Source organism: Capsella rubella, unplaced genomic scaffold, assembly GCF_000375325.1.
Source record: "Capsella rubella cultivar Monte Gargano unplaced genomic scaffold, Caprub1_0 scaffold_4, whole genome shotgun sequence".
NCBI classification, from domain to species: Eukaryota; Viridiplantae; Streptophyta; class Magnoliopsida; order Brassicales; family Brassicaceae; genus Capsella; species Capsella rubella.
This window is the reverse complement of record NW_006238920.1, coordinates 10280927-10305526: the sequence shown is the minus strand read 5'-3', so window position 1 is coordinate 10305526 and position 24600 is coordinate 10280927. Positions and strand designations below refer to the sequence as shown.

Genomic DNA, 24600 nt, shown 5'->3' with positions numbered 1-24600 from the left:
AGAACAAAACGCTACTGAACCGATTATAAAAGCTCAGGAGAGGAGTAAACGTAACGGCCTCGTTTTATTCTTGTCATCTTCTTTCCTTCTTTCACTCTCTCTCTCTCTTTTTCGTCGTTTAGTGCATTTGTGTTTCCTTGGAGGAATCAGATCAAAAATGGCGACTGTTCACGCTGCTTTTCCCGCGGCGAATGCTTCTTCTTCTTCGGGATCGAGTTCTACAGTGACGGCGTCGTTATACGTCGGAGACCTACACCCTAGCGTAACCGATGGTTTACTCTACGACGCGTTCGCCGAGTTCAAGAGTTTAGCCTCTGTTCGTCTCTGTAAAGATGCCTCTACTGGTCGTTCGCTCTGTTATGGTTACGCTAACTTTCTCTCGCGTCAGGATGGTACTGTTCTTCACCTCTTCGATTTCGTTGGGGTTTTGTTTGGTGATTTTAGGTTATCGGCGAGGCGTTTCCGTTGATTATCTTCGTTTTGTTGCATATTTTGTTTATTTGTCATTGTTTTGCGCACTTGGATTGATAATCTTTGAAGAATCTGTGTTTATTTGGCCTTCTCGGGAAAATGGTGTTGTTTTCTTAATCTTCATTAATTTTCGCGTTTCCATGAATTTTCACCTTCGTTAGTAGTTATCAGGAAATGGAGCTTGTTCTTAGTCTGTGTATTGAACTCCAAAGCTATTTATTAGTGACATTTCCTTTGGTAATGCCTCACCGGACTAAGTTTTGCTTGGTTCGTTGACTACGATTGGTTGAGCATAGACGAGAACCAAATGTATCTCCATGTTTCTGAAATAAGAATCTATTGTCAGGCTTAAGAAGACATTGTTTGATAAGATTCTTTACTTTATTTTGTGCAGCTAACCTTGCCATCGAGAAAAAGAATCACCTTGTGTTGAAAGGAAAAATGATTAGAGTAATGTGGTCGGTTCGTGAACCTGATGCTCGGAAAAATGGGGTTGGAAATGTCTTCGTAAAGGTAGTATATCAACCTTAAGTTGATTGGATGACACTGACGATGTTTGATTAAAATGTGTTGGTTTCTTGTGTTGATGGTGATAACGTTGTCAATTTGTTTTCAGAATCTGCCTGAATCAGTCAACAATGCAGTTTTGCAAGATATGTTCAAAACATTTGGGAACATTGTGTCCTGTAAGATTGCAACACTTGAGGATGGAAAGAGTCGGGGATATGGTTTTGTTCAATTTGAGCAAGAAGAAGCTGCACTTGCTGCTATTGAGAACTTGAACGGTACCATTGTTGCTGACAAGAAAATGTAAGACCTTCCTACTTGATGGTTTTTAGATTCGTGTCTGTGGATTTTGCTTAAAAAGTTAAAATGAGAGATCTGACCTCTACCATTATGTTTCACAAACGGTTTTCAAATCATATCTTTTGGGAAAACCTCTATGCAGCTATGTTGGAATATTCATGAGGAAGGCTGAGCGAGTCAAACCGGAGGAAAAGTACACAAACCTGTACGTGAAGAATCTAGATGTAAATGTCAGTGAGGACTCTCTAAGGGGAAAGTTCTCAGAGTTTGGGAAAATTGTTAGCCTATCAATTGCTAAGGATGAAAATGGATCCTGTAAAGGATATGCATTTGTGAACTTTGACAAACCAGAGGATGCAAGACGGGCAACGGAAACCATGAATGGAACACAATATGGTCTGACAGATCTTCTCTTTCCTGAGATTATTAAATTGTCCTAGGTCTTGTCAAGAGTTAACTCATTGTTCCTTTTTGATAGGTTCAAAGAGTTTGTATGTAGGAAGGGCACAGAAGAAGTCAGAACGGGAGCAACTGCTAAGGGAACAATTTGAAGAAAAACAAAAAGAACAGAAAATGAATGCGAAGGTATAACCATAGATCAAAGCCTTTGCTAATCTGTTATGATATAAATCTGATAGTTGGTTGTTGTTAACTCTGAATTTAAGGTGTCAAACATATATGTGAAAAACATCAATGTTGATGTTTCTGAGGAGGAGCTGAGAAAACACTTTAGTCAGTTTGGCACAATCACTTCTGTAAAGCTAATGTGTGATGATAAAGGGAAAAGCAAGGGGTTCGGATTTGTGTGTTTCTCATCACCTGAAGAAGCTATTGATGCTGTGAAAACTTTTCATGGTAAGTCGTAGGGTTACAGTGTGTTGGTACATAATGACACAGCCCTTAGTACATTTTGTCATCTGACTTTTTTCTTGCGCTGTAGGGCAAATGTTTCATGGGAAACCACTTTATGTAGCTATAGCTCAAAAGAAGGAAGATAGGCAGATGCAATTACAGGTTCAATTTGGAAAGCGTGTGGTAGCAGGAGGGAGCAGTTCCACAGCTTCTGTCATACCAGGGACATACCCTTCGATCTACTACGATACACATCCCGGAATGGTCTGTCAATCATATGCCTCGCCGTGGAAGTCTGTTAACCTGATCAATTCATCATACCCTAACTTTCAAGTAGTCACATATCCTCCAACGGTATATTCTTTTTATATGCTTTGTACTTGGGGAAAGAATATTCACTATGATAATGTGTGACACAAAAATCTCTGGTAGGTTGCTAATGCGCCAGGAAAGAATAAGCAGAACAGAAAAGGAACGTTGGATAGAAATGCTGTTTCGTATATGCCACATATGTATCAGTCCACTCAAATGCTACCTTTGTCAAAAGATTTTTCTAACCAGCAGGTATATGCCAAATACTCCTAATAGTTGTCTTATTACCTTATACCATGTGTAAGACGTTTCAAATTAAATTTTGTAAAACATATGCAGCATAACAGATCTTATGTTCACGGGAAAGATATGAAGAAACCAATCCAACAAAGACAGTCTGGTACAATTGAGAATGAGAAACAAATGCTCGGAGAGCTGCTCTACCCTCATGTTGAGAAACTGGAGGTTGGTGTGCTTGAATTTGATCATTATGTACTTATGTTAATATTCACATTCAATATTTAATATGGATAACACTATACTTATATCCAGTGACCGGACTTATCATTCTTGTGCAGCCCCAACTTGCCAACAAAATTACAGGGATGCTTCTGGAAATGGACAAGTCGGAATTGGTTGTTTTGCTGAAATCACCAGAAGACTTGGCTGGTAAAGTTCATGAAGCGTTTGAAGTTCTGAAGTCATCCAAGACAAATCTGACCAGTCCAAACACTCTTCGTTCTGATTACTTGGCGTCTGCCGTTTCTGGCATCTCGATTAAGTGACGAGCAAAATGGAAAAAGACTATTTACTTCGTTTGCTACATAAAACTCTTTTGTGTGTGTGTGTTTTTAATACAATTCAGTTCTGAAATTTGCCATTCTAGTTTGGTTTTATTTTCTTGTGTGAAATACATTTTCATAAAAGATTTTAATGACTATGATAATTGGGGAGAAAGCTGACATGTTTACAAGTGAAACAAGAATTATTATTACACACTAGAACAAGATCTTCTTGAATGAAACATTTCTTCTTCCTCAGTTGCCACTGTCAAAGAATGTCTTCCGAAACATCTTTCCTCTGCTTTTGATTTTCCCTTGTCGTTTCCTTCAACCAATTTCTTCAACTTCTTCATCAATCTCTTCCTCCTTGAAGTTTCATGATGATGATGATTAATTTGATCATCTTCATGATGATTATTTGCTACTGTCAGTGCCTGAGCATTATCCGCTTGATCATCCATACCCAACTCTTGCAAATTTTGATTTGGAGAAAACACATTTTCCCCATAATTCATTCCACTTCTAATCACCTCATGCCTTAAACAAGCATTGCTCCATCTCAAGTTAATCACTTCCTTCACTCCATTCGCATAATCCTTCTTCAGTGCCTCATACTCTTCTAATACCCTTCTATAGTTTTTTACACTCACCATCTTCACAAAAGCAACAACTTGCTAATCAACATCAAATTACTTGAATATATATAGATCACAAAAATCAACCTTACCTCTAATTCCTCTGATTCTTCTGAACCAGAAGATCTCCTAGAAATCTCTTCCTTCTCCTCTTGCAGCACGCCAATGTTAGCTTTGAGGTCTTTAACTTCATCATCCAGTTCCTTCACAACCTTATTCTTTGCTTCTAATTCATCAACACACTTCAACAACTCTTTTTCTAAGCCAACAGTTCTCCTGCTTTTCTCGGTTAGGACTCGGTATAACTGCTTTGTACTTCTCCTGTGATTCTTTGCTTTCACATCAAGCAACCCATTCTCTGTTTTCAACTCTTGGATTTCTCTCACAAGTTTGAGATACACAATCACCAAATCTTGCCTCCTCTTGTGTTCTTCCTCCATCGCCAAAACTTCTTTACGGAAAGAACTTAGTTGAGATTTCTCAAGACTCAACATGCTTTTATGCTCCATAAGCATGACTTCTTGATCTTTCAAATTACAATACTGTTCGAAACGCAACTCCATCTCGTATTCTTTCCTCTGAAGCTCCTCGAATCTGGATTTTAAACTGAGGATCTCTTGCTTCTCGTGATCTAGGCTCTCTGTTTCTTCTTCTCCGTCGTTTCTTCTGCTAGCTGGTGAAGAAGAACCTGGATTGCTTGAAGAAGAAGTTACCTCATTATCTTCTTTCCTAGACACAAACCTGGCCAAAATCAAACCAGTTGCTGATATGACAATAGCAACACAAACTCTCAGAATCGCTGGTTTCAAAGCTCCTCCTCCTTCTCTCGGACCTGAACCATCCATTACTCTCCTCCTCTCTTTGTTCTCAAGTGTCAACTCCGAAGTCTTTCTTTCTCACTTAAGAAAACTTCTGCTCGTTTCGGTGGATATGATCGAAACACAGATTAGAGAATTGATTGATGAATCTTATAAGGCTTTGATCAAATTCAAATGGTTTATACGAATCATGATCTCTAAAAAAATATATAGTTTTATACTCCTATCTTTTTGTTGTGGAGGAAACATGTCTTGTAAGATTATTCGTTTCCTTTGGTGTCTGCTTTTTCAATCGATTTTTAAATAAGAAAGGTAATTGAGATCGGTTGCTTTTTGACCATTGATACATTTTGCTTGATTACTCGTTTGGGCATCGGATTCTCTACTTACACGACACACCACACACGTGTGTATTCCCCACGTACGTACCTACATGTTATGCATGCTATATGCTGCTAGGAGGTTCTATATATATAAATCGAAACCTAGAAATCAAAATATGAACCTAAATTCGAACAGAATTATGGTTTGACCTAATTTTACTAGATAGTAGATACTTAATCTATAAAAGTGAGATCCAAATATTCGTAAAATTAAGGAATCGGTGCTCATGCGAGTGTGTATCAATTACTAACGACGAATCATGTGAAAAATGTGCCCGAGTTGGATGATTTTGAGTTTGGGATCAAATGCGCGTCACAATGTTGTCGGGAGAAACAATAAAAAAATTAAAGACGTACCTAATTCAGTGTAAACTACTCTATTGGAGAACATGATGATTAACGTGATTACTTTGTTGACATAAAAAAAAGTTAACGTGATTAACCAAAAAATTCTAGTCGGTTTAGACAAAAAAAGTCAGTATTCTCTTTGCAGATTATAGCCATTAAAGTCCAAATAGTTCAGATATATGATTTAATCCTTGAAAGTTAAATTTACGTTTATCTTACTGATCAGAAACTATTTCATCATTTTTGTAGCTTCACAAGTCATTTTAACTAAAATAACTGTCTTCATGTGATATTTAAACACTACAACTTATGTGTAATGTGTATACATGAACGGCACAAAATTATGATGTAAGATTTGATACACCCGACCATCAATGCTTGCTTATGTCTTAGCCTCTAAGTCATGCCCATGAGATCACTCAAGATCCATGCATGAATATTCCACGTGTCGTAAGACATTCGTAGAAGATAAAACAAAATACTCTACACGTGGCAGCTGATGCGTCCGCCTTTCTACCACGTGGCGTCTCAACAGAAACAGAGTATTACTATAAGAAGAAACAAAATCAGCTCAGCTGATAACACAAATAAAGAAGATTCTAAAATCGCCAAGTCCCAACTCTGTTTTTCTTAACTTTTCAAGCAATCAAGCGAGACAAGTGATGGCGTCAGACAAACTAAAGACGGAGAGAGCCGAAGTTGCGGCGAGGCTAGCGGCTGAGGACTTGCATGATATCAACAAAGATAGTGGTGGTGATGTCACGATGTACAAGGTGACGGAGAGAACAACCGAACATCCACCAGAGCAAGAGAGACCTGGGGTGATAGGATCGGTGTTCAGGGCTGTGCAAGGAACCTATGAGCACGCGAGAGACGCTGTAGTCGGAAAAAGCCATGATGCGGCTGAGTCTACTAAAGAAGGAGCTCAGATAGTCTCAGAGAAGGCGGTTGGAGCGAAGGACGCAACCGTCGAGAAGGCAAAGGATACTGCAGATTATACTGCCGAGAAGGCTAAGGAGACTGCGAATTACACCGCTGATAAGGCCGTAGAAGCAAAGAATAAGACGGCGGATAAGATAGGTGAATATAAGGACTATACGGTGGATAAGGCGGTAGAAGCTAAGGATAAAACAGCGGAGAAAGCAAAAGAGACAGCTAATTATACAGCGGAGAAGGCTAAAGAGGCCAAGGACAAGACGGCGGGAAAGATAGGTGAGTATAAGGATTACACAGTGGACAAGGCCGTGGAAGCAAAGGATTACACTGCAGAGAAGGCTATTGAAGCAAAGGATAAGACGGCAGAGAAGACCGGAGAGTATAAGGACTACACGGTGGAGAAGGCGACGGAAGGGAAAGATGTTGGAGTGAGTAAGCTTTCAGAGTTGAAGGATAGTGCGGTTGATACGGCGAAGAGAGCTATGGGTTTCTTGTCCGGGAAGACAGAGGAGGCCAAAGAAACAGCTGTGGAGACAAAAGACATTGCCAAGGTATAAGTTTCTTGGAACGTTATTGTCATGTAAAATGTGGAGTATATCTCGAATAGTTTATGTAACGTGATTGTTTGATAACGTAGGAAAACATGGAGAAAGCAGGGGAAGCAACGAGACAAAAGATGGAGGACATGAGATTGAAAGGTAAAGAACTCAAAGACGAAACTGGATCAAAAGCCCACGAGGTGTCTCAAAAGGCTAAGGAGAATACTGAGTCGGCTGCTGAAAAAGCCCAAGAGACCAAAGATTCTGCTGCTGCAAGGTAAATAAATAAATATAAATGCTAGCTATATTTTTAAAATCTGGTCATGTTCTTGAATAACCAACGGTTAAACTTAAAACTTGCTGTTTTGATGTTTGTTAAATCGTCTATAGGGGAAATGAAGCGAAGGGAACAATATTTGGTGCATTAGGGAATGTGACAGAAGCCATTAAGAGCAAACTGACAATGCCGTCGGATATAGTGGAGGAAACACGAGCGGCCCGTGAGCATGGAGGAACGGGTAGGACGGTGGTTGAAGTCAAGGTCGAAGATACAAAGCCGGCGGGTAAGGTAGCAACTTCACTGAAGGCTTCCGATCAAATGACTGGTCAAACATTCAACGACGTTGGACGGATGGATGACGAGGCTCGGAAAGATAAGGGAAGGCTGTGAAATATATATATATATATATATATATATATATATATATATATAGGCCTTTTGTGTTGGATGGATCTGTCTTGTTGTAGGCAGATTAACATATTCTGATAATTTCTCTGTTTGTATTCTTACTTTCTGAAAGTTTAAACCTTTCTATTCTGTGTATTCTTACTTTCTGAAAGTTTAAACCTTCCTATTCTGTGGAACTTAAAAAATGCTAGTTGTAATGTCTTTCTTAATCATGGGTACCATATAGTACCTAGTTTTGGTAACCAATATAGGCGTACGTGCGTATGTGTTTTCATTCAGAAATAGATTACAGAAAGTAAGAATGTTTGTATACACATCTAGATTATGAACTTTGAACAAAATGATGCAAGGTTGGAGTAAATTAAAGAAGTTATGAACCGAATTCGACTAATGCAATTATATGATCTGATATCGTCGAGGTGGGATATTTTTGGCTCCGACGAACTAAGGATCACGGGACAGGATTGACTCGGTGTTACATAAGATTACATAATTGAAAACAACGAAGTACGGTTTGTCTTTTTCCTGGAGATGACCGACCACCACCACCACATGGGTTCGATTAGCCTCTCTCTTTGTAAATGTTCTTGTGGATCAAACTCTTCCAATCACATATGTTAGGATATTTTGTTCTTGTCTATATGCTATATTTACGTTTAATGTTGCATCGTATATCTATGAACTCTACATATGTAGTTTTAGTTTTTGATTATAACAGATGAAAATGTAGATTACCTGATCAATCAAAGAAACTCAGTTCTAGCTATAGTTTCAGTGAAAATAAATTTCCGAACGTTTAAATGATTCTATATTACTTACATTAGATGATTTGTCGTCTGGTCCAGTGGGTGACCCATGCAAGTTAAATGCGACAAGAAGTCTACAAAGGAAACGTCGAATCCAATTAAAATTTGACTGGAGGATAGCCGAGTGGTGGAACCAGTACTCTCCTCAAAGCCTCCCGATCAAAACTATATGAGAATTTAAAATAAAATTAAAATATTTGTCTTTTTCTCCAAATCATTTTTATTTTCAAACGTAGTTGGGTATATATTGGCGGCGTACACAACCTACACGATTCTTTTCGCATTGCTGATCAAAAGATTTAACTTTCCGATTAAGATGATTTAGCGAATGGCCTAGTTCAACTCCCCAATACTTTATAATCTTGCTATATCTTCGTAGACTATATTCTTGTGTAGTTCGTACAACATCTATGCCATTATAATCTCATAGCAGAATACATTTACTGGATCGTATAGCTAGCGAGCACTAATTTTTTTGTTTATGCTTTTCGCGTTTTTATAATAGTTGGTTCGATTATGTTATATAATCTATATTACAAAAATAGAAAAATATGAGGAAAAATAGAATTCTGAAGAGATTTATCTCCGCTAATTCAGATAGGCTATTGAGGACTGAAGAGATATAATTTTTAAGGAAAAATCTTTTCGTAATTTGACGACAATTTTATTCTATATTCGTGGAATGATTTGTCTTTATCCGTAATTATATTTTTCTATAAATTTCCTTTACATTCAATGTTTTTTGTATTTACTTATGGAGGATTAGAACAAGTGCAAAGACAGTTTACAGCCTCAAAAAAAACATAAAAATAAGAATCAAATTGTCCAAATTTCAGAAAACAAAAAGAAATAATGCCACGTGTAAGCAAATGAGAACAGGTAGTATCGTTATAGTATACGCAAGAGCACAGTTGATTAAAAAGAAACCCTCTATCATCTATCTCCCGTCGTCACCTCTCCGGCTCTGCTTTTATATATATATCTCTCTGCTTCACCACAATAGAGAACCATACAAAAACAAATAAAAATCTCAACTTTTTTTGTTCCATATTTTATTGTTTTGTCTCATTCGTTAAGGGTTTTGTAATTGAGAATTATGGGATTGTGGAATGGAAAAGGCACCGGAGGATTTATCCTCTACCTTCTCGTAGGTTTCGCCGTCGCCATCTTCTCTGTTTCTTACGTCGGAGACACATCAACAACAAACCCTGATCTTCTTCTTCATCATCTCTCTCCCTCTTCCTCTCCTCTCTCTGCCACCGAGAAAGTTTGGCCGGTAAGTTTTCTAAAGTTTCTTCCTTTCTTCTTCTCCCTTTCCATGGTCATGAACTTGCGTCGTTTTCAATTGTAATATAAATTTATCATTTCTGAAATGAAAATGGGTTAATCCGTTTGAATATACAGACGTGTCTTTGCCTTAATTTGATTTGCTTACGTAACACTATAAAATAAAACACCTTTTTCCCCCAATAAGCTTGGAAGAATCTAAAACAAAAAGTGGGTTTTTGACTTTTTTTTTGTATGAAATTTTGTGAGAGTAGGATTTGGAGTTCAGCTGGAAACTAGTGGTGGCTACTGTGATAGCGTTTTTAGGATCTGCTTGTGGCACAGTTGGTGGTGTTGGAGGCGGTGGAATATTCGTTCCTATGCTCACTCTTATACTTGGATTCGACACTAAATCCGCAGCTGCTATCTCTAAATGTAATGATTCCTTCAATCATGTATAAAGTTTTATAATGAGAGAATGTTTTGAATTAATGTTGTTGTTGATTGTGAAGGTATGATAATGGGAGCATCAGCATCATCAGTTTGGTACAATGTAAGAGTACGTCATCCGACAAAAGAAGTACCAATCCTAGACTATGATCTTGCTCTTCTCTTTCAACCAATGCTTCTCCTCGGTATCACTGTTGGTGTTTCTCTCAGTGTTGTGTTCCCTTACTGGCTCATCACTGTCCTCATCATCATTCTTTTCGTTGGTACTTCTTCAAGATCTTTTTTCAAAGGCATTGAGATGTGGAAAGAAGAGACATTGTTGAAGGTTAGTTTTTTCTTCCATCAAAGTGAATATGTTGAGACTTTTATTTTATGTTGGGATGTTCAAAATGTTTTATGTGGTTTTCGTTTATTAAACAGAATGAAATGGCGCAGCAACGAAATAATATGGTTAACTCCCGGGGAGAACGTGCGTAAAGCTTCATCCTTATGATTGTTTTTTCTAATGTTTCATGATAATAAGCTTCCCACATTGTTTACTTTCTTGTTGGTTCTGTTGTGCAGTTTTAATCGACACAGAGTATGATCCGCTTTACCCGAGAGAAGAGAAATCAGAGCTGGTAAGTTAGGTGTATGCAAGATGATTTTCTAACTTGTTGTCTCTTCAAGACTTGCATAAAGATTCAAGTACCAGGTTTGTTGTTTATTTGCAGGAAATAATACGCTCCAACCTCAAATGGAAACGGCTTCTAGTTCTTGTAACTGTGTGGTTAGCTTTCTTGCTAATCCAAATTATCAAGGTAAGTAATCTTCTTCGTAACATTCTCAATAATCTCGTTGTTGAGCTCTCATTAGTCTAACTCTCGCCTTTATACAGAATGAAATAAAGGTCTGCAGTCCAATATATTGGATGCTATTCGTCTTACAGGTAAATAATATATCTTTGTCCCTGATAATCTTTGATTGTGTTTTGTGCATCCACTAAATCATGTCATTTGGAACCATTTTCCATCTGTAGTTCCCAGTTGCTTTAGTGGTGTTTGGATGTGAAGCAAAGAGGTTGTATGGAGAGAACAAAACAAGGCTGAGCAGTGGAAACACTGAATGTATCTGTGAAGCTACCATAGAGTGGACTCCTCTGAGTCTAATATTCTGTGGTCTCTGTGGTGCTGTTGGAGGCATTGTAGGTGGTCTCCTTGGATCCGGTGGTGGATTTGTTCTTGGCCCTTTGCTTCTTGAGATTGGAGTCATCCCACAGGTACACACACAATCATATCAGTATATGATTTAAACACCAAAATCAATCTTGTTTTCTTTAATCTTTACCTATTGATAAAAAAACACAGGTTGCTAGCGCGACAGCTACCTTTGTGATGATGTTTTCTTCATCTTTATCCGTAGTCGAGTTCTATCTCCTGAAGAGGTTCCCAATCCCATACGGTAAGATCTCTTCAAACATACCAGGAGAAACTTAAACAGTAAGGAGAAAACTAAAAAACACTGATGGTTGTTAATCTTTGTTTCATTAACAGCAATGTACTTGATGTCGGTATCGATTCTTGCCGGATTCTGGGGACAATCTTTTATAAGAAAGCTCGTGGCGATCCTGAAAAGAGCGTCAATAATCGTTTTCGTTCTCTCAGGAGTCATTTGTGCAAGTGCTCTGACAATGGGAGTGATTGGGATAGAAAAGAGCATAACGATGATACATAACCATGAATTCATGGGGTTCTTGGGATTCTGCAGCAGCCAGTGAATCCAAATCCTCCTTTGAACAAAAGTTTCAAGTGTTTAGCTATGATTCATTCATTGGACAATTTCGGTTGTCCAACGCCATTGTTGTGAGTGAGTAAGTTATAAGATCAGATTGTTTTACTTGTAGTCCAAGTCAGTTGTGCTCTGTTCTTGGTCAATACATAAGTTGACCATCTTCAGAAATAGAGTGTGTCTACATTAATGTCATATCATTTTGTATTCAAAGTTGGATTATTTCATCTCTGGATGCTTGCGAGACTGAGAAAATTATTAAATTTTTTGTAGTCTTTTTCTATGCACATATTCAGTGTAACTACTACTACAAGAACACAGAACATGATTTGGTAATATTTCTAATTGGAGGGCAATAGATTTGGACTTTGGTAAGATTGGTGAATAACAAGGCCATCTTTTAAGAAAAATATATTTTCAGACTAGCCCTGGGCAAAATATTCGTTAGATTCGCTTCGTTTCGATATTCGTTTCGATTCGATTCGAAAAATTCAAATATCTATAAGATATTGAACCGAAGCAAATATGAAAATGTAGTATTCGTAAAAACCGAAGCAAATAACAAATATTGATTTTCTTAATGCCGAATATCCGCTTCGCTTCGTATATTTATATATATGTATTAATATAAATCATTTTATAATATATATATATATAATATGTGTATTTATAGATTTGGGTATATATCTTATAGGCTTATTATTCAAATTATTATATTTTGGTCCGTTGGTTTTTTTTGCTAAATTTTGTTCTTAAGCAAATAAAACTTTATTACAAAAATCAATATTAAAAATAAAATGTGAGAATTCTATGGACGGTGGTTACATTTTCTTTTTATTTTGAAAACATGTCAAACAAGAACTTCTAATATCTCATATTTTGCACTTTATATTTGTGTACTATATGTTTTTAGTTTTTAAAAAAAATTAGATGGGTCGAAACGAAGCGAAGCAAGTAATTCGCAAATATTACGAAAAATATTCGAATATTCGAAGTTCCGAATACTCGAAAATTTACGAAGCGAAGCAAATAGCAAATCAACTATTCGGTCGAAGCGAAGCAAATCACAAATATCACAAATTTTCCGAATATTCGCTTCGTGCCCAGGGCTACTTCAGACACACTTTTTTTTTTTTTTTGGTTGACAGCAACTTCAGACGCATCTAACCACAACATTTCTTGCAGTTGTGTAGCTGGCAAATCATTGTCTTCCAGAGTAAGACCACGATCATTTGAGTGATTAAATCTTTTACACAATAAAAATTGTGGTTCCAAAAAGTTTGTATCAACCACATGATTAGAGAGATTGCAATGGGCTGATTGGGATTACATTGATGATTGATCCATTAACCATGTGACCATGTCTATACTAATATCAATTTAAGCCCTGATTCTTTTGGAGTTTTGTGATCTTGTTTGCGGTTGAACAATTGAAAATATAGAAAATGTATCATATAAAAATGATAGAGTTGACATTAGATATATCATGAGGTCCAAAACCAGACAAGTAGTTGTTCTATAGACGTTACCAATGCAGATTACTATCTAGAACCTAATAACTATGATTTTATCCCCAAGAAAATGGTTTACTACGACATTTCTATAAATGAATATTGATGTAACTGAGTTTCTACTTTCTAACTGTTCCGTATCCATTTAGCATATACATATTGGGGGTACTAATATGTATTGTCCAAAATTACTCGGATAGAGTTTGGATACATAAAACATCATTTCCACTGAAAAAAAGAAGAGTTGGAAAGATGAATCCATTTTGCATTTTCTTTATTTTTGTGTGGACTGAGTGAAATGTTTATTGCATTCAACTTAAGAAACTACAAGATTTTTACTAGTATTATGAATGTTTTGTTCCATCCAAATTTGTCCTTCCGACTACAAATTCACTTGCACCATGTATGTTTGATGGATATATTTATTATAAAAACGTCGAATGTGTCTTTATGTACATCATTCTTATGTTCCATGATCATCAAGTTGGAATGAATTGTACAATGACTATATTGCTTAAAAGTTAAAACATGACTTTTATTGCTTTCTTTATGAAATTCAAGTTTGATGCTCAGTGAAATGGGCTTAAATATTTGTTTAATGGGCTTAACCTTTCTCAAAATCGTATTAAATGGGCTAAGAGGCCCATAACATTCCTTGAGAGCTAGGGCTCAGGCGAATTCATCTGCCTTATATAGGATTCGTTTATCTAAAGCATAATTTTTTTAGGGTTTCGAGTGAAAAGAGTAACAAGCGCGGCGGAGCCATGGTTCTCAAGTAATCAATCTCATCTCCCTCTCTATCTCTCTGTTCTTCGTTCTTCTCAGCTCTCATAGGCATACATTATTGCTAAATGATCCTTGTGAATGTGAATATGCTATTGTCAAAGCTGCCCTTTTGCTAGAATGAGTTTCTTAAGTTTTTCTGGTTTGTGTTCTGTAATAACTAGATCTTGTTGTTCCCCTTTCATTCTGTATATCGAACTGATTGTGTTGGTCTTTATTTGAAATCTGGAGAATTCGTTGATTGTTTGTACTCATTGTTCTTCCATTGTTATGCTCCACTAGTTATTTCTTCATTTTAAGTCATTTCCTGTAACTTAGGATATTGCAAAATGAAATGGTTCAATGTGTGTTCTGTTAAGACACGATGAGTGATATCTCTAATGCCTTTACTATATTTGATATGTAGGACTGAGCTTTGCCGATTCAGTGGTCAGAAGATCTACCCTGGCAGAGGAATCAGATTTATCAGATCAGACTCTCAGGTAACTATTGGTCAATGTTTGCTCTATGTATTAAGAGTTTGTTTCTATGCGTCTATGTATTAATTTATAATCTCTTATTTTCATGATTCATCAGGTGTTTTTGTTCGCTAACTCCAAATGTAAGAGGTACTTTCACAATAAGTTGAAGCCATCTAAGCTTACCTGGACTGCCATGTACAGAAAGCAACACAAGAAGGTCATAACTCGTTCTCTTGTTTGCTTCTTAATTTATTGTTTTAGTATTATTGAATTCTTGTTCTGACCCTTATCATCTGTTCTCTTCCAGGACGCTGCCCAAGAGGCTGTGAAGAGAAGGAGACGTGCTACCAAGAAGCCTTACTCAAGGTCTATTGTTGGTGCTACTTTGGAAGTTATCCAGAAGAAGCGAGCAGAGAAGCCCGAAGTTCGTGATGCAGCCAGAGAAGCTGCTCTACGGTTGGTTTTCTTTACCCTAAAACATTCACTATGTATCAATCTTTTGTAACCCTGAAATGTGATTGACTGAAAAGAAATTTGGTGATTCTGCAGTGAGATCAAGGAGAGAATCAAGAAGACCAAGGATGAGAAGAAGGCAAAGAAGGTCGAGTATGCTTCTAAGCAACAGAAATCTCAAGTGAAGGGCAACATCCCCAAGAGTGCTGCACCCAAGGCTGCTAAGATGGGTGGTGGTGGAGGCAGACGTTGAATGAAGCTATAGACTAGCCCACTCATCTCTCTTCACTTATCTTTCCTTCTTGTTTTGACATTTGTTTTGGCACCAATTGTTTTTTAGTTTTGCACCAGATCTAATATATTGTACTTGAGGTTTTTCTGCAGCTTATGGAACTTTTTGTTTGGTATCAATCCCCTTGTTCTTTACTCTTATATATTATAAAACCGCACTTAAAAAAATTTCAACTTTGCCTAGGACGTTGGAAGCCAAAAAGTGAGGTTGTTGATCCACACCATTCAACGAAGTATTCTTAATGAACCTCGAGAACTCATTTCCATTCAATGAAAGTCACTGTTTGTTTGCCAACCAACATGAAAGTAACTTAAACCAATATCTAATACAAAAATCTAATACAAAAACAGGACCCGCTAAGGAAATTGTAACTTCTATTAAACCAAAGCTAAAGGTTTTGAGCCATTTTTGAAACCTATTTGAAACCTTTGAGTTTGTAACTTAACCCGTTATTGTCTCGCTGCAGGCTTTCCCCAGGTTTGCATCTTCTTGTTCGAACCGTTCTCTCTTATCATTGATTTCAGTTGTATAAGCTGATGAAACAAAGTGAAAGTTACACAATGAAAAAGATACATTTATTAAGTTACTACTGATCAATGAGTTAATTACCTCTTCTTGTAGCAATTCCTTTTCTCTAGAGACAACATCGAACTCTTGTCTTAGTGATTCATAGAGATGCTCGAGTTGTTTGTTCTTCCACCTGGCTTTCCTGTTCTGGAACCAAACCGCAACCTGTCTCGGCTGCAGCCCGAGTTCTTTGGACAGTTTCATCTTCCTGTCCGGATTCAGCTTTATCTCTTCTTGGAAACTTCTCTCAAGGAACTTTAGCTGCTCACTCGTCATCTTCTTCTTTTTCTTCTGCTGTCCATTGATATTGTTGCTTTCTTCTCCATAGCCATTTTCCACCATTTCTAGAGGGACATGAAGCATACCTTGTTGTGCACCAACCATTGTACCTGAAGAGAGACATCTGTTGTCATCGTTTCCTACAAATTAATACAATAGAGAGTGACTTGTTAGAGACATATAGTTGAGTAAATGGTTATGCGTCAATCATACTAAAAATTAGCTCCAAGTACTACGGATGCATATGTACCTGGAAAATGGTCAAAGTTGTAGAAAGGAGAGATCATGAAGTTGGAGGAAGAAGCGCCATCGATGAAGGAGCTACTCCAGTATTCCATCTTACCTTAGACTTTTTTTCCTCTTCTGTCTATTTCTGCGTACAACAATCACTTTCAAGAGACTACTTTTTAGCCAAATAAAGAAATGAACAACTTTGGGGTCTGATATGGAACTTGGAGTTAAAGATGATGTGATATTTATGCAAATGCTAGTACATGCATGTGCACTATATATAATGTAATAAGTAACTATGGTTGAAAAACCCTAGTGCTTCTGTTTTTAACTTCGGGTTAACTAATTGGGTCTATGTGATCAAGTGAAAAGAATTGTGTCCCAATGTCTTCCATTTAAGCTTTAACCGGTAACAAGAGTCTGAATGGTGCGAACAAGCAAAATAAAGTGTGAATAGTGTTGAAATAGAAATGAACAGAACAAGCGGTACAAAACGAGGTAAAGTAAATTAATGGTGTAAAATTTTCATGCACCTTATTTTTTTCTATCTACCAATATAATCATGTTAAGAAATATAATATCATTTCCATGCAGTTATTTTTTTTATCGATTAAAAGAAAATTATACTGAAACCCAAATTTTTTTTTTTAAAAGGCAAAATTTGATTACTATTGTTATCTTTGAGTGATATCAAATTTGTGGAATAAAATTTAGACAATTTTGAAAGTTTAATAAAATTTCCTGTTCAAAATCAATCAAAATAAGTAGTATATTGGTTTGCATCCCCTTATATATTATAAAGAAGTAGTGATTAATTTGAGAAAGTAACAGTAAAGAAATATAGAGGTGAAAAAAAAAAAAGATAGATAGAATGGTCCAGATTCTACTTTTATACAAATGTCTATCACTCTCTCTACCTTAATCAACCACCAAATCTGACATTATATCAATTTCAAACTTGTACTCTCGATCTATTTACGTATAGCCTCCAGTTATCATCTATTTGTATGTATTTGTATAAATTAAAGTCCCCACAATCTTTATTTAACACTGTGGAGCTGCAGGGTGCTACTCCAACAGATAGATCAGAAGGGTCCAATTCTGATCCTGACAAAATTTGGGAGCACAGTGCACTAGTGAAAATTGTATCATCATATCGATCTACGAGTTTTTTTTTTGTTTTGTTTGTTTTGATCCGGTGATAAAGTAGTAGTTAGAAATGGAATGATGCAGTGCAACGTATCTTGAAGAAATTTTTAATAATGCTGAAAAATATGGAATATGGTTGGATTAAAGATGATATATTCTAGCATAAGTTATGTTCCTCTAAATCACACTCTACTATAAAAACGTTGATTGTAATATATATACGTTAAGATGTGAAAAAAAAATAAAAAAAAATCTGTAAAGTTTTTAAAAGAAGATAACCTTTAAAATGACTCGCTCAGAAACAATTGTATTTAAGTCATACTTAGTTTTAGATGAATATACGTGATAATTTTAATCAGATATTTTCGAAATATGTGTTATCGAAAAGAAGTACTAGCTAGAGCGGAAATATAAAAAGAGTCCCAAGTCATGTCCTATGATTTTGGTGTAAAATATTAAAAACCTCTATGAACGTGAACACAAATCATAACCCTAAACTGGTTGGTTTAACTTTATGGTTCATTTCACATATGTTTATGAAAGTCAACAGAGCTCCTACCAATGCTTGCAAAATCAGAGGTAGCTCATTTCACATTGATGATGGAAGATACATTTGATCATCAATGTTGTATAGTACCAAGGAGAATTAGAATGTAACTACGATAGAAGTTACTTCACAAAAAAAAAAAAACAAAAACAGGATAATTTACCCAAAGAGATCTACTGATTATCTGCTAGTTCTAAGCTAACTCAAGAACTGAAGCATATCTGTTGGAAGCTGAAGGTAAAACTAAAGCCTGTTAACACTTTGGGGTCGAGATAGTTCATTATTATTGTCACACTCACACTCCAATTAATAGAGAGAGACAGAGAGAGTAGTAAAAGTAACAAAATGGGTGAGTACGTAAAAATACTAAATAGTAAAAAAGTATAAATGATGAATCTAAAGGAGGACCATATACAGTAGTAACAGAGAAGTAAAGCTCAAGACTCAAGAGAGAGTGTTGTGTCATTTACTGAAGGTTTTCGTATAAAGAAGAATCAATCTCACTTAGAATTATTTTCTTTCTTTACATGTTAACTTTTTTCTTTCTTTCTATTATTGACACAAATACCATGTTAGTTAAAAAGCAAAACCAACGGTTAATGTTTTCAGTGTAAACGTACTTGCTACATATGCATGCATATAAGAGCATGGTGAAATCTACCTACATATAAGCTTTGTTGTTTTTCAGACAATTTTGACGATTAAGTACTTTGCCTACTTTGGACTGTCAAGTGCCAACCCAGTGAAGAAGACAGAACCTGACTTTTCTTTTGCCTTTTTTTTTTACTTTCGTTTTTATTTGAGGGTAATTTATGTCAAAATTGTCAGCTTGTCTCCATCTTGAAAACAAAAAAAATATCAAAATTCAATAGGAAATAGACTTTACAATAGCAAAATACACGTTTTAACAATTAACTCTAGTGGTCCATTTCGAAGAAGGGATGGTCCTTACAATTGAAACGAAGACCCTCCTCCTTATCTTTCGAGTTAGAATAGTCAGAGCCTATCTACGTAATCATAACGTGTAACCCACTTACCTACATTCTTCCACTGCACCTCCTAAAACTATATCCCTTCAAGTTTCATGTTAGCATCGATTCATTATTACTTTTTCAAATGAACATGCAAAATGCAACTGGACTTCAAAAAATGGATTCTTCTGTTTACATCACCTGGGCCCTTATAAGAAACTATGTTGCTGTATATAACAAAGGTTTTTACAAGAAAGCAATGATAAACAGAAAAGAATCGCGATTTCTCTCCTTCAACCTGGAACAAACGGAGTATAAACAATTACTCGATCATATTAACAATGCTATACCTAACTCAAGACCCAGATGAAGACGATAAACAGTTTTACCTTCAAAGTATGTTGTATACGCAAAGTGTGATGTACAATTCCTTATTTCTAACTAATATTTCATTGCGGCTTTCCTTTTCTTGCGTTGCTTCACGTCGAACGGGATGATGAAGACCGAATCCACACAGATTCCACCTTTTGAATGTGTGCAATCGATCTGTTTCATCGACCATCGGACTTCAGTTGATGGTTCTGAGCAACCCACAACAAACTCTCCAACCTTATACTCTCTCCAGAATCCTTTGTGTTCCCCACCCATTTTCTCTCCTCCTTTATCAGCCAAGTAATATTCACATGATGCCTCTTGCCCGTCTGAAGTTGAAAGTGAAAACCGCACAGGCTTCAACTCCCAACCGTGTGTGTGTTCGAAATGGCAAACATGTCTTCCCAACCTTTTCGAGAATCTTCCAAGATGTATTTTGAATGATAGACAGTATATACCAGGAGGAAGATTGAATCTCACCATCCCATCTACTTCAAACCACCAAATCTGCTGTAAGTAGGCTACAACATGGAACCTGTACAAGAATATGGAATCAGCTGATGTAATGTTGCTCAGCAACCGAAGATACCCTTTTGTGTGTATTTCAGTACATAAAGTCAGGATCGGTGTATTCAACTTTCAAATGGAATTCATATTCTCCCGTTACAGAAACTTGATATTGTCATTAGGCTAATCATTCTGCAAGTCTTGATAGACCCATAAAAATAACTATTATGAAAAACCAAGAAACTACAACACACATATATATAGAAAGACCACTCATCCAACTGTAACACTCATGCAAACTTCAACCCTTATTTGATCTGCCAAAGAGAGTATTGTTTTTAAGACTGACTTTGTAAAGGTTCAAAAAACCTAGCAGAAACTGAGAACCAAGGTTCAACAGTTGATGAAACCGATTAAATAACCAAGTATTGCAATGCCCTTGATATGTACTAGCTGAATCTTGTAAAAGTGCAATGAATTTTGGTAAAAACTATGTACCTTGATTCATCAGTTGCAATCCAATTCCAATATCTGCGGTCTTCAATTCCAGTTATAGCCATTCCTCTAGCGGAAATCGCCATACAAACTCGTCCTGTCAATCTATCAATCCAGACTTCCTGCAGCAATATGTGTCCATACATCATCAAAACAAGACACTGCTACCAGATAAAAACCTTAGATAGATACAACATACAAAAGAAAAACCCTAATTCCCAATTCTAATCCATCAAAGCAAGGAATCATGGAACACAAACCTTATTACCATCGTCGAAAAGGATAGGACGAGAAAGCAAGGCGAAAATATCCTTCTTAGAGAGGCTCTGATACCTCTCCGGAGGCAATAGATCAAGCAAATCCTGGTAATTACTCGGCAGCTTCTTCTCCCACACAGAATCAGAAGAAGCCGCGCCACGAAATGCTCGATTCAAACGAGCCAGATTGCAAATCTCCAGCGGAGTAAGGTGCAGAATCACGCAAGCAACGCAGCTCTCAGGTATATCGCCGAGACTCGGACCGGCTGCGAAACCATTAGTATCGCCGTTGAGGTTGGAAAAGGACAAACCCATAATATACCTCTCAGAAAACCTGGGGAGTTGCCTTTGCCTACACGCAGAGAAGAGAGCTGTAATGATGACACTCGAGAGCCATAGCGATGGAGGATAAGTGAGTGAGCTCTGTTCTATCTCATGTCCATCGCTCCGATGATTTGATTTTTTCTCCGGGACGAAGAAAGTGAACAGAGTTACTACGTGTGGGAAGATGAAGATCAACGGCTGACACGTGGCAATACCGATGACGGAAAAGAGTTATTTACTGTAATTAATAAAGGGCTTCTAAAAAGATCCTTTAAAAAGGTTAAGTACCACTAAACTACAAGATAACAAACCGACCAAGTCTAAATTATATTTTTTTTGCTAAAAATAATGTAAGTTTAAATGGGCCGACCATTTGTAACAAAATGGGCCGGCTTGGAATAAAACAGATAGCACGCCCGGTGGGACTCGAACCCACAATCGTTTGATTAGAAGTCAAACGCCTTATCCATTAGGCCACGGGCGCTTTTTGTTGTAGCTGTACTTAATCTTGAATATGACATAAACTTATCAATTAAAGATTTACCAGAAAAATTAGAAAGTAATTGACCAAATAGAGACTTTAAATCCTAGTTTTTTTGTTCAAGTTATAAACCAACATCTATAACTATTTTCTAATGGCATACCATGTAAATAAACCTTTTTAATATATAGTAAATGTGATACATTATTTAACTTACATTCATAGCATTGGCATGTAATTCTGTTGTTTCATCATCAGTTAGCATGTAAAAAATATAGTGTAATAAAGTAAATTCATATATACACAGAGATAGTTATAAGTGAAACCTAGTTATATATTTTACAAGAATACATGATGTGGACAGTATTTTGATCATATTTCTTACAAATTTAGCTTTTGATGTATAACCAATGTTTTGCAAACTTTATAAACAAAAACAACCAAAAAACGAGATATTTCTATTACAGCTGATGTTAATCTGATTGTGATGTCACAGTTGAATAAAAAATTGGGTTTAAGTATTCAAACACGATGATTGGCTCAATGTGGGTCGGACGTTGATATAGGTCCCCGCCACTTTTTAAATAACCAAACAATAAAAAAAAGTCAAAAATATCTAGTACACTTGATCTATCTTTCGTGTCCCCACTCCCCATTACATATTTTCGTATCTAGTCTTATTCTGCGTAACAACAAGACGGCATAAATGTCCAAAATATCATTTAAGGACGACCAAGCTACCTACACTCCACTTCTCCTACATATATATCTCCATCACTTCAACGGTCTAAATAAACATTTAAAGTGTGTATCATCTCCACATTCATAGCCACATATATTTCAGATTTGATTGTGTGTTTTTGTGATAAGTCCCACACTATCATTTTATTGGTAGACTTTGTTTATATATTATTCCAACTTTGCAGTGAATGATTATAAAGAGCAAGATTCTAAGCTAAGCTCCAGAGACACAATAACCATTTGCCATAATGAACTCTAGTAACCGCATCAACAATGTTGGAGAAGATGTTGATATCGAAATCCCTGACACTGCTCATCAGATTAGCAGCGGTTTGTAATTCATTTTCCCACTTTTTTTGGTTTTAACGTTAAGCATGTGATAAAAATATGTTTTAGCTCTCTCTACCCCTGAAAACGTTTTACAAATATAAAAGATTGGGGAGGTTTAGCATAAGCCAACTCTGCTTTCTACTGCATAGAGATGGTCTCATATTGGGAGAAGCTAACTATTAATGTTTCTTGGAATGTACAGATTCATGGTTTCAGGCTGCGTTCGTTCTGACAACAAGTATAAACAGCGCTTATGTGTTGGGATATTCAGGAACTGTCATGGTTCCTTTAGGATGGATTGGTGGTGTGGTTGGTCTTCTTCTTGCTACTGCAATCTCACTCTATGCAAACACTCTCGTAGCAAAGCTTCATGAGTTTGGTGGCAAAAGGCACATTCGCTATAGAGACCTTGCAGGGTTCATTTACGGTAAACCAGCAGCTCTCTTTGTTTTATCTTTTTCTTTTTTCCTATATTTTTCTCTGTGACGTCCATTGAAATGGATGTCTCTTTTTGCAGGTAGAAATGCTTATTGTCTAACATGGTTATTGCAATATGTCAATCTTTTCATGATTAATTGTGGATTCATCATACTAGCTGGTTCTGCCTTAAAGGTAGTAATATTTTTCTCTCTTGATTCTTGATTCCCCTGAGGCAGAGTTATTTACCTTGGGTATGCTTTCCTGCAGGCTGTTTATGTGCTTTTCAGGGATGATCATGCCATGAAACTACCTCATTTTATAGCTATTGCGGGTCTGATTTGTGCGGTTTTTGCGATTAGTATTCCTCACTTATCGGCTCTCGGGATCTGGCTTGCGGTTTCGACCATCCTAAGCATCATCTATATCGTCATAGCAATTGTGCTATCGGTTAAAGATGGTATAACTTAAATGATGATCAGGCTTTAGAGATTACTTATGGATTTTGTAGGTAATTGATAATTCAGATTCCTCCCTTTTGTTTTTGTAGGAGTCAAAGCACCTTCAAGAGATTATGAGATACAAGGATCACCATTAAACAAAGTTTTTACCATCACTGGAGCAGCCGCAACACTAGTTTTCGTATTCAACACCGGGATGCTTCCAGAAATTCAGGTTAATTTTTCGACATTTCAGCTTAATGTTTTAGCCTTTTAGGAATCTTACTTAAAATGTGATATTCTTAAAACCATTTTACATAACGAAAACGCATAATTGACCCTTCCTTTTTATCCAATGATAGGCAACAGTAAGGCAACCGGTTGTGAAAAACATGATGAAGGCCCTATACTTTCAATTCACAGTGGGTGTTTTACCGATGTACGCGGTTGTATTCATCGGATATTGGGCTTACGGATCCTCAACCTCGGCATATCTACTAAACAACGTTAACGGTCCACTTTGGGTCAAAGCCCTTGCTAACATCTCTGCTATCCTTCAATCTGTTATCTCTTTGCACGTAAGTTTCTCTTCGAGAGGACAATTCATTAACCATAACCGTCTCAACTCAAACTATTTGTGGCTCAATCCGTCCTTACTCTGTTTTTGTTGTAGATTTTTGCGAGTCCAACGTATGAGTACATGGACACAAAGTTTGGGATCAAAGAAAATCCATTGGCTTTAAAGAAGTTGTTGTTTAGGATCATGACAAGAGGCGGGTACATAGCGGTTAGCACGCTTCTCTCAGCGCTCTTACCGTTCCTTGGGGACTTCATGAGCCTGACGGGTGCAGTAAGCACATTCCCTCTCACATTCATTTTAGCCAACCACATGTACTATAAGGCTAAGAACAATAAGCTCAATTCTTTGCAAAAGCTGTGGCACTGGCTCAACGTTGTCTTCTTCAGTTTGATGTCTGTTGCTGCTGCCATTGCAGCTCTTAGGCTCATTGTCCTTGACTCCAAGAACTTCCACGTTTTTGCAGATTTGTAATTCATTGTAATTGCATCTCCTATGAAATTATAATTGCATATATAGTTATCGATATATATTATCACTAATTAGTTTTCAATA

At 36.7% G+C, this 24600-nt stretch overlaps 8 protein-coding genes and 1 non-coding gene across 11 annotated transcripts; 5 read left to right on the top strand and 4 right to left on the bottom strand.

The window, feature by feature from the left end:
* The first annotated feature begins 99 nt into the window (after positions 1 to 99).
* LOC17889502 (polyadenylate-binding protein 7) lies at positions 100 to 3322 on the top strand. 2 transcript variants are annotated; one of them, XM_023784740.1, is made up of 10 exons: positions 100 to 392; positions 866 to 984; positions 1088 to 1281; positions 1421 to 1674; positions 1757 to 1863; positions 1944 to 2133; positions 2219 to 2463; positions 2563 to 2694; positions 2782 to 2907; positions 3021 to 3322. In XM_023784740.1, exons 1-10 carry the CDS (start codon positions 158 to 160, stop codon positions 3225 to 3227), a joined length of 1809 nt encoding a protein of 602 aa, XP_023640508.1. In that variant the 5' UTR covers positions 100 to 157; the 3' UTR covers positions 3228 to 3322. The 2 variants fall into 2 exon arrangements, with proteins under 2 accessions (XP_023640508.1, XP_006293854.1); XM_006293792.2 differs by having other exon boundaries at positions 101 to 392; positions 2219 to 2484.
* A 95-nt stretch (positions 3323 to 3417) lies between these two features.
* On the bottom strand, positions 3418 to 4776 carry LOC17890530 (protein CHUP1, chloroplastic). The gene is made up of 2 exons (XM_006294284.2): positions 3952 to 4776; positions 3418 to 3877 (listed from the first exon to the last, which is right to left on the bottom strand). Exons 1-2 carry the CDS (start codon positions 4702 to 4704, stop codon positions 3434 to 3436), a joined length of 1197 nt encoding a protein of 398 aa, XP_006294346.1. The 5' UTR covers positions 4705 to 4776; the 3' UTR covers positions 3418 to 3433.
* Positions 4777 to 6019: 1243 nt separating this feature from the next.
* Positions 6020 to 7817, top strand: LOC17888829 (late embryogenesis abundant protein ECP63). The gene is made up of 3 exons (XM_006294149.2): positions 6020 to 6895; positions 6982 to 7160; positions 7274 to 7817. Exons 1-3 carry the CDS (start codon positions 6071 to 6073, stop codon positions 7551 to 7553), a joined length of 1284 nt encoding a protein of 427 aa, XP_006294211.2. The 5' UTR covers positions 6020 to 6070; the 3' UTR covers positions 7554 to 7817.
* Positions 7818 to 9381: 1564 nt separating this feature from the next.
* Positions 9382 to 12137, top strand: LOC17889674 (sulfite exporter TauE/SafE family protein 4). The gene is made up of 10 exons (XM_006294094.2): positions 9382 to 9653; positions 9919 to 10078; positions 10156 to 10418; positions 10514 to 10562; positions 10658 to 10713; positions 10807 to 10893; positions 10971 to 11021; positions 11112 to 11351; positions 11440 to 11533; positions 11626 to 12137. The coding sequence occupies exons 1-10, from the start codon at positions 9474 to 9476 to the stop codon at positions 11847 to 11849; spliced, it is 1404 nt and encodes a 467-aa protein (XP_006294156.1). The 5' UTR covers positions 9382 to 9473; the 3' UTR covers positions 11850 to 12137.
* Positions 12138 to 14085: 1948 nt separating this feature from the next.
* Positions 14086 to 15475, top strand: LOC17889146 (60S ribosomal protein L24-1). The gene is made up of 5 exons (XM_006295066.2): positions 14086 to 14146; positions 14561 to 14636; positions 14731 to 14832; positions 14923 to 15071; positions 15165 to 15475. The coding sequence occupies exons 1-5, from the start codon at positions 14136 to 14138 to the stop codon at positions 15319 to 15321; spliced, it is 495 nt and encodes a 164-aa protein (XP_006295128.1). The 5' UTR covers positions 14086 to 14135; the 3' UTR covers positions 15322 to 15475.
* On the bottom strand, positions 15398 to 16544 carry LOC17890479 (homeobox-leucine zipper protein ATHB-22). The gene is made up of 3 exons (XM_006295015.2): positions 16457 to 16544; positions 15970 to 16346; positions 15398 to 15893 (listed from the first exon to the last, which is right to left on the bottom strand). The coding sequence occupies exons 1-3, from the start codon at positions 16542 to 16544 to the stop codon at positions 15810 to 15812; spliced, it is 549 nt and encodes a 182-aa protein (XP_006295077.1). The 3' UTR covers positions 15398 to 15809.
* Positions 16545 to 19256: 2712 nt separating this feature from the next.
* LOC17890348 (F-box protein PP2-A15) lies at positions 19257 to 21284 on the bottom strand. 2 transcript variants are annotated; one of them, XR_002834293.1, is made up of 4 exons: positions 20739 to 21284; positions 20482 to 20600; positions 19494 to 20011; positions 19257 to 19402 (listed from the first exon to the last, which is right to left on the bottom strand). XR_002834293.1 is itself a non-coding variant. In XM_006294638.2 (3 exons), the coding sequence occupies exons 1-3, from the start codon at positions 21048 to 21050 to the stop codon at positions 19546 to 19548; spliced, it is 897 nt and encodes a 298-aa protein (XP_006294700.1). In that variant the 5' UTR covers positions 21051 to 21284; the 3' UTR covers positions 19257 to 19545. The 2 variants fall into 2 exon arrangements, 1 of the variants encoding a protein (XP_006294700.1); XM_006294638.2 differs by having other exon boundaries at positions 19257 to 20011.
* Positions 21285 to 21470: 186 nt separating this feature from the next.
* Positions 21471 to 21543, bottom strand: TRNAR-UCU. The gene has a single exon. It is a non-coding gene; the product is annotated as a tRNA-Arg (tRNA).
* Positions 21544 to 22433: 890 nt separating this feature from the next.
* LOC17887749 (proline transporter 3) lies at positions 22434 to 24550 on the top strand. The gene is made up of 7 exons (XM_006295641.2): positions 22434 to 22611; positions 22814 to 23038; positions 23129 to 23223; positions 23299 to 23488; positions 23579 to 23703; positions 23831 to 24046; positions 24142 to 24550. The coding sequence occupies exons 1-7, from the start codon at positions 22530 to 22532 to the stop codon at positions 24517 to 24519; spliced, it is 1311 nt and encodes a 436-aa protein (XP_006295703.1). The 5' UTR covers positions 22434 to 22529; the 3' UTR covers positions 24520 to 24550.
* Positions 24551 to 24600: the final 50 nt, after the last annotated feature.

What these genes read in the sequence shown, in the direction of transcription:
- LOC17889502 (XM_006293792.2), top strand. Translation starts at nt 158, where the DNA reads ATGGCGACTGTTCACGCTGCTTTTCCCGCGGCGAATGCTTCTTCTTCT. An exon ending in AACAGAAAATGAATGCGAAG is followed by an intron (nt 1,864 to 1,943) that starts GTATAACCATAG and finishes TCTGAATTTAAG; the next exon opens with GTGTCAAACATATATGTGAA. An exon ending in TGCTGTGAAAACTTTTCATG is followed by an intron (nt 2,134 to 2,218) that starts GTAAGTCGTAGG and finishes CTTGCGCTGTAG; the next exon opens with GGCAAATGTTTCATGGGAAA.
- LOC17890530 (XM_006294284.2), bottom strand. Translation starts at nt 4,704, where the DNA reads ATGGATGGTTCAGGTCCGAGAGAAGGAGGAGGAGCTTTGAAACCAGCG. An exon ending in AAGAATCAGAGGAATTAGAG is followed by an intron (nt 3,878 to 3,951) that starts GTAAGGTTGATT and finishes GCTTTTGTGAAG; the next exon opens with ATGGTGAGTGTAAAAAACTA.
- LOC17888829 (XM_006294149.2), top strand. Translation starts at nt 6,071, where the DNA reads ATGGCGTCAGACAAACTAAAGACGGAGAGAGCCGAAGTTGCGGCGAGG. An exon ending in AGACAAAAGACATTGCCAAG is followed by an intron (nt 6,896 to 6,981) that starts GTATAAGTTTCT and finishes TTGATAACGTAG; the next exon opens with GAAAACATGGAGAAAGCAGG. An exon ending in AAAGATTCTGCTGCTGCAAG is followed by an intron (nt 7,161 to 7,273) that starts GTAAATAAATAA and finishes AATCGTCTATAG; the next exon opens with GGGAAATGAAGCGAAGGGAA.
- LOC17889674 (XM_006294094.2), top strand. Translation starts at nt 9,474, where the DNA reads ATGGGATTGTGGAATGGAAAAGGCACCGGAGGATTTATCCTCTACCTT. An exon ending in GGATGCTATTCGTCTTACAG is followed by an intron (nt 11,022 to 11,111) that starts GTAAATAATATA and finishes TTCCATCTGTAG; the next exon opens with TTCCCAGTTGCTTTAGTGGT. An exon ending in GAGGTTCCCAATCCCATACG is followed by an intron (nt 11,534 to 11,625) that starts GTAAGATCTCTT and finishes TTTCATTAACAG; the next exon opens with CAATGTACTTGATGTCGGTA.
- LOC17889146 (XM_006295066.2), top strand. An exon ending in TTATCAGATCAGACTCTCAG is followed by an intron (nt 14,637 to 14,730) that starts GTAACTATTGGT and finishes ATGATTCATCAG; the next exon opens with GTGTTTTTGTTCGCTAACTC. An exon ending in GCCAGAGAAGCTGCTCTACG is followed by an intron (nt 15,072 to 15,164) that starts GTTGGTTTTCTT and finishes GTGATTCTGCAG; the next exon opens with TGAGATCAAGGAGAGAATCA.
- LOC17890479 (XM_006295015.2), bottom strand. Translation starts at nt 16,544, where the DNA reads ATGGAATACTGGAGTAGCTCCTTCATCGATGGCGCTTCTTCCTCCAAC. An exon ending in CAACTTTGACCATTTTCCAG is followed by an intron (nt 16,347 to 16,456) that starts GTACATATGCAT and finishes ATTAATTTGTAG; the next exon opens with GAAACGATGACAACAGATGT. An exon ending in AGGAATTGCTACAAGAAGAG is followed by an intron (nt 15,894 to 15,969) that starts GTAATTAACTCA and finishes TTGTTTCATCAG; the next exon opens with CTTATACAACTGAAATCAAT.
- LOC17890348 (XM_006294638.2), bottom strand. Translation starts at nt 21,050, where the DNA reads ATGGGTTTGTCCTTTTCCAACCTCAACGGCGATACTAATGGTTTCGCA. An exon ending in TTTTCGACGATGGTAATAAG is followed by an intron (nt 20,601 to 20,738) that starts GTTTGTGTTCCA and finishes ATATTGCTGCAG; the next exon opens with GAAGTCTGGATTGATAGATT. An exon ending in ATTGCAACTGATGAATCAAG is followed by an intron (nt 20,012 to 20,481) that starts GTACATAGTTTT and finishes ATTCTTGTACAG; the next exon opens with GTTCCATGTTGTAGCCTACT.
- LOC17887749 (XM_006295641.2), top strand. Translation starts at nt 22,530, where the DNA reads ATGAACTCTAGTAACCGCATCAACAATGTTGGAGAAGATGTTGATATC. An exon ending in TGCTCATCAGATTAGCAGCG is followed by an intron (nt 22,612 to 22,813) that starts GTTTGTAATTCA and finishes TGGAATGTACAG; the next exon opens with ATTCATGGTTTCAGGCTGCG. An exon ending in TGTGCTATCGGTTAAAGATG is followed by an intron (nt 23,489 to 23,578) that starts GTATAACTTAAA and finishes TTGTTTTTGTAG; the next exon opens with GAGTCAAAGCACCTTCAAGA.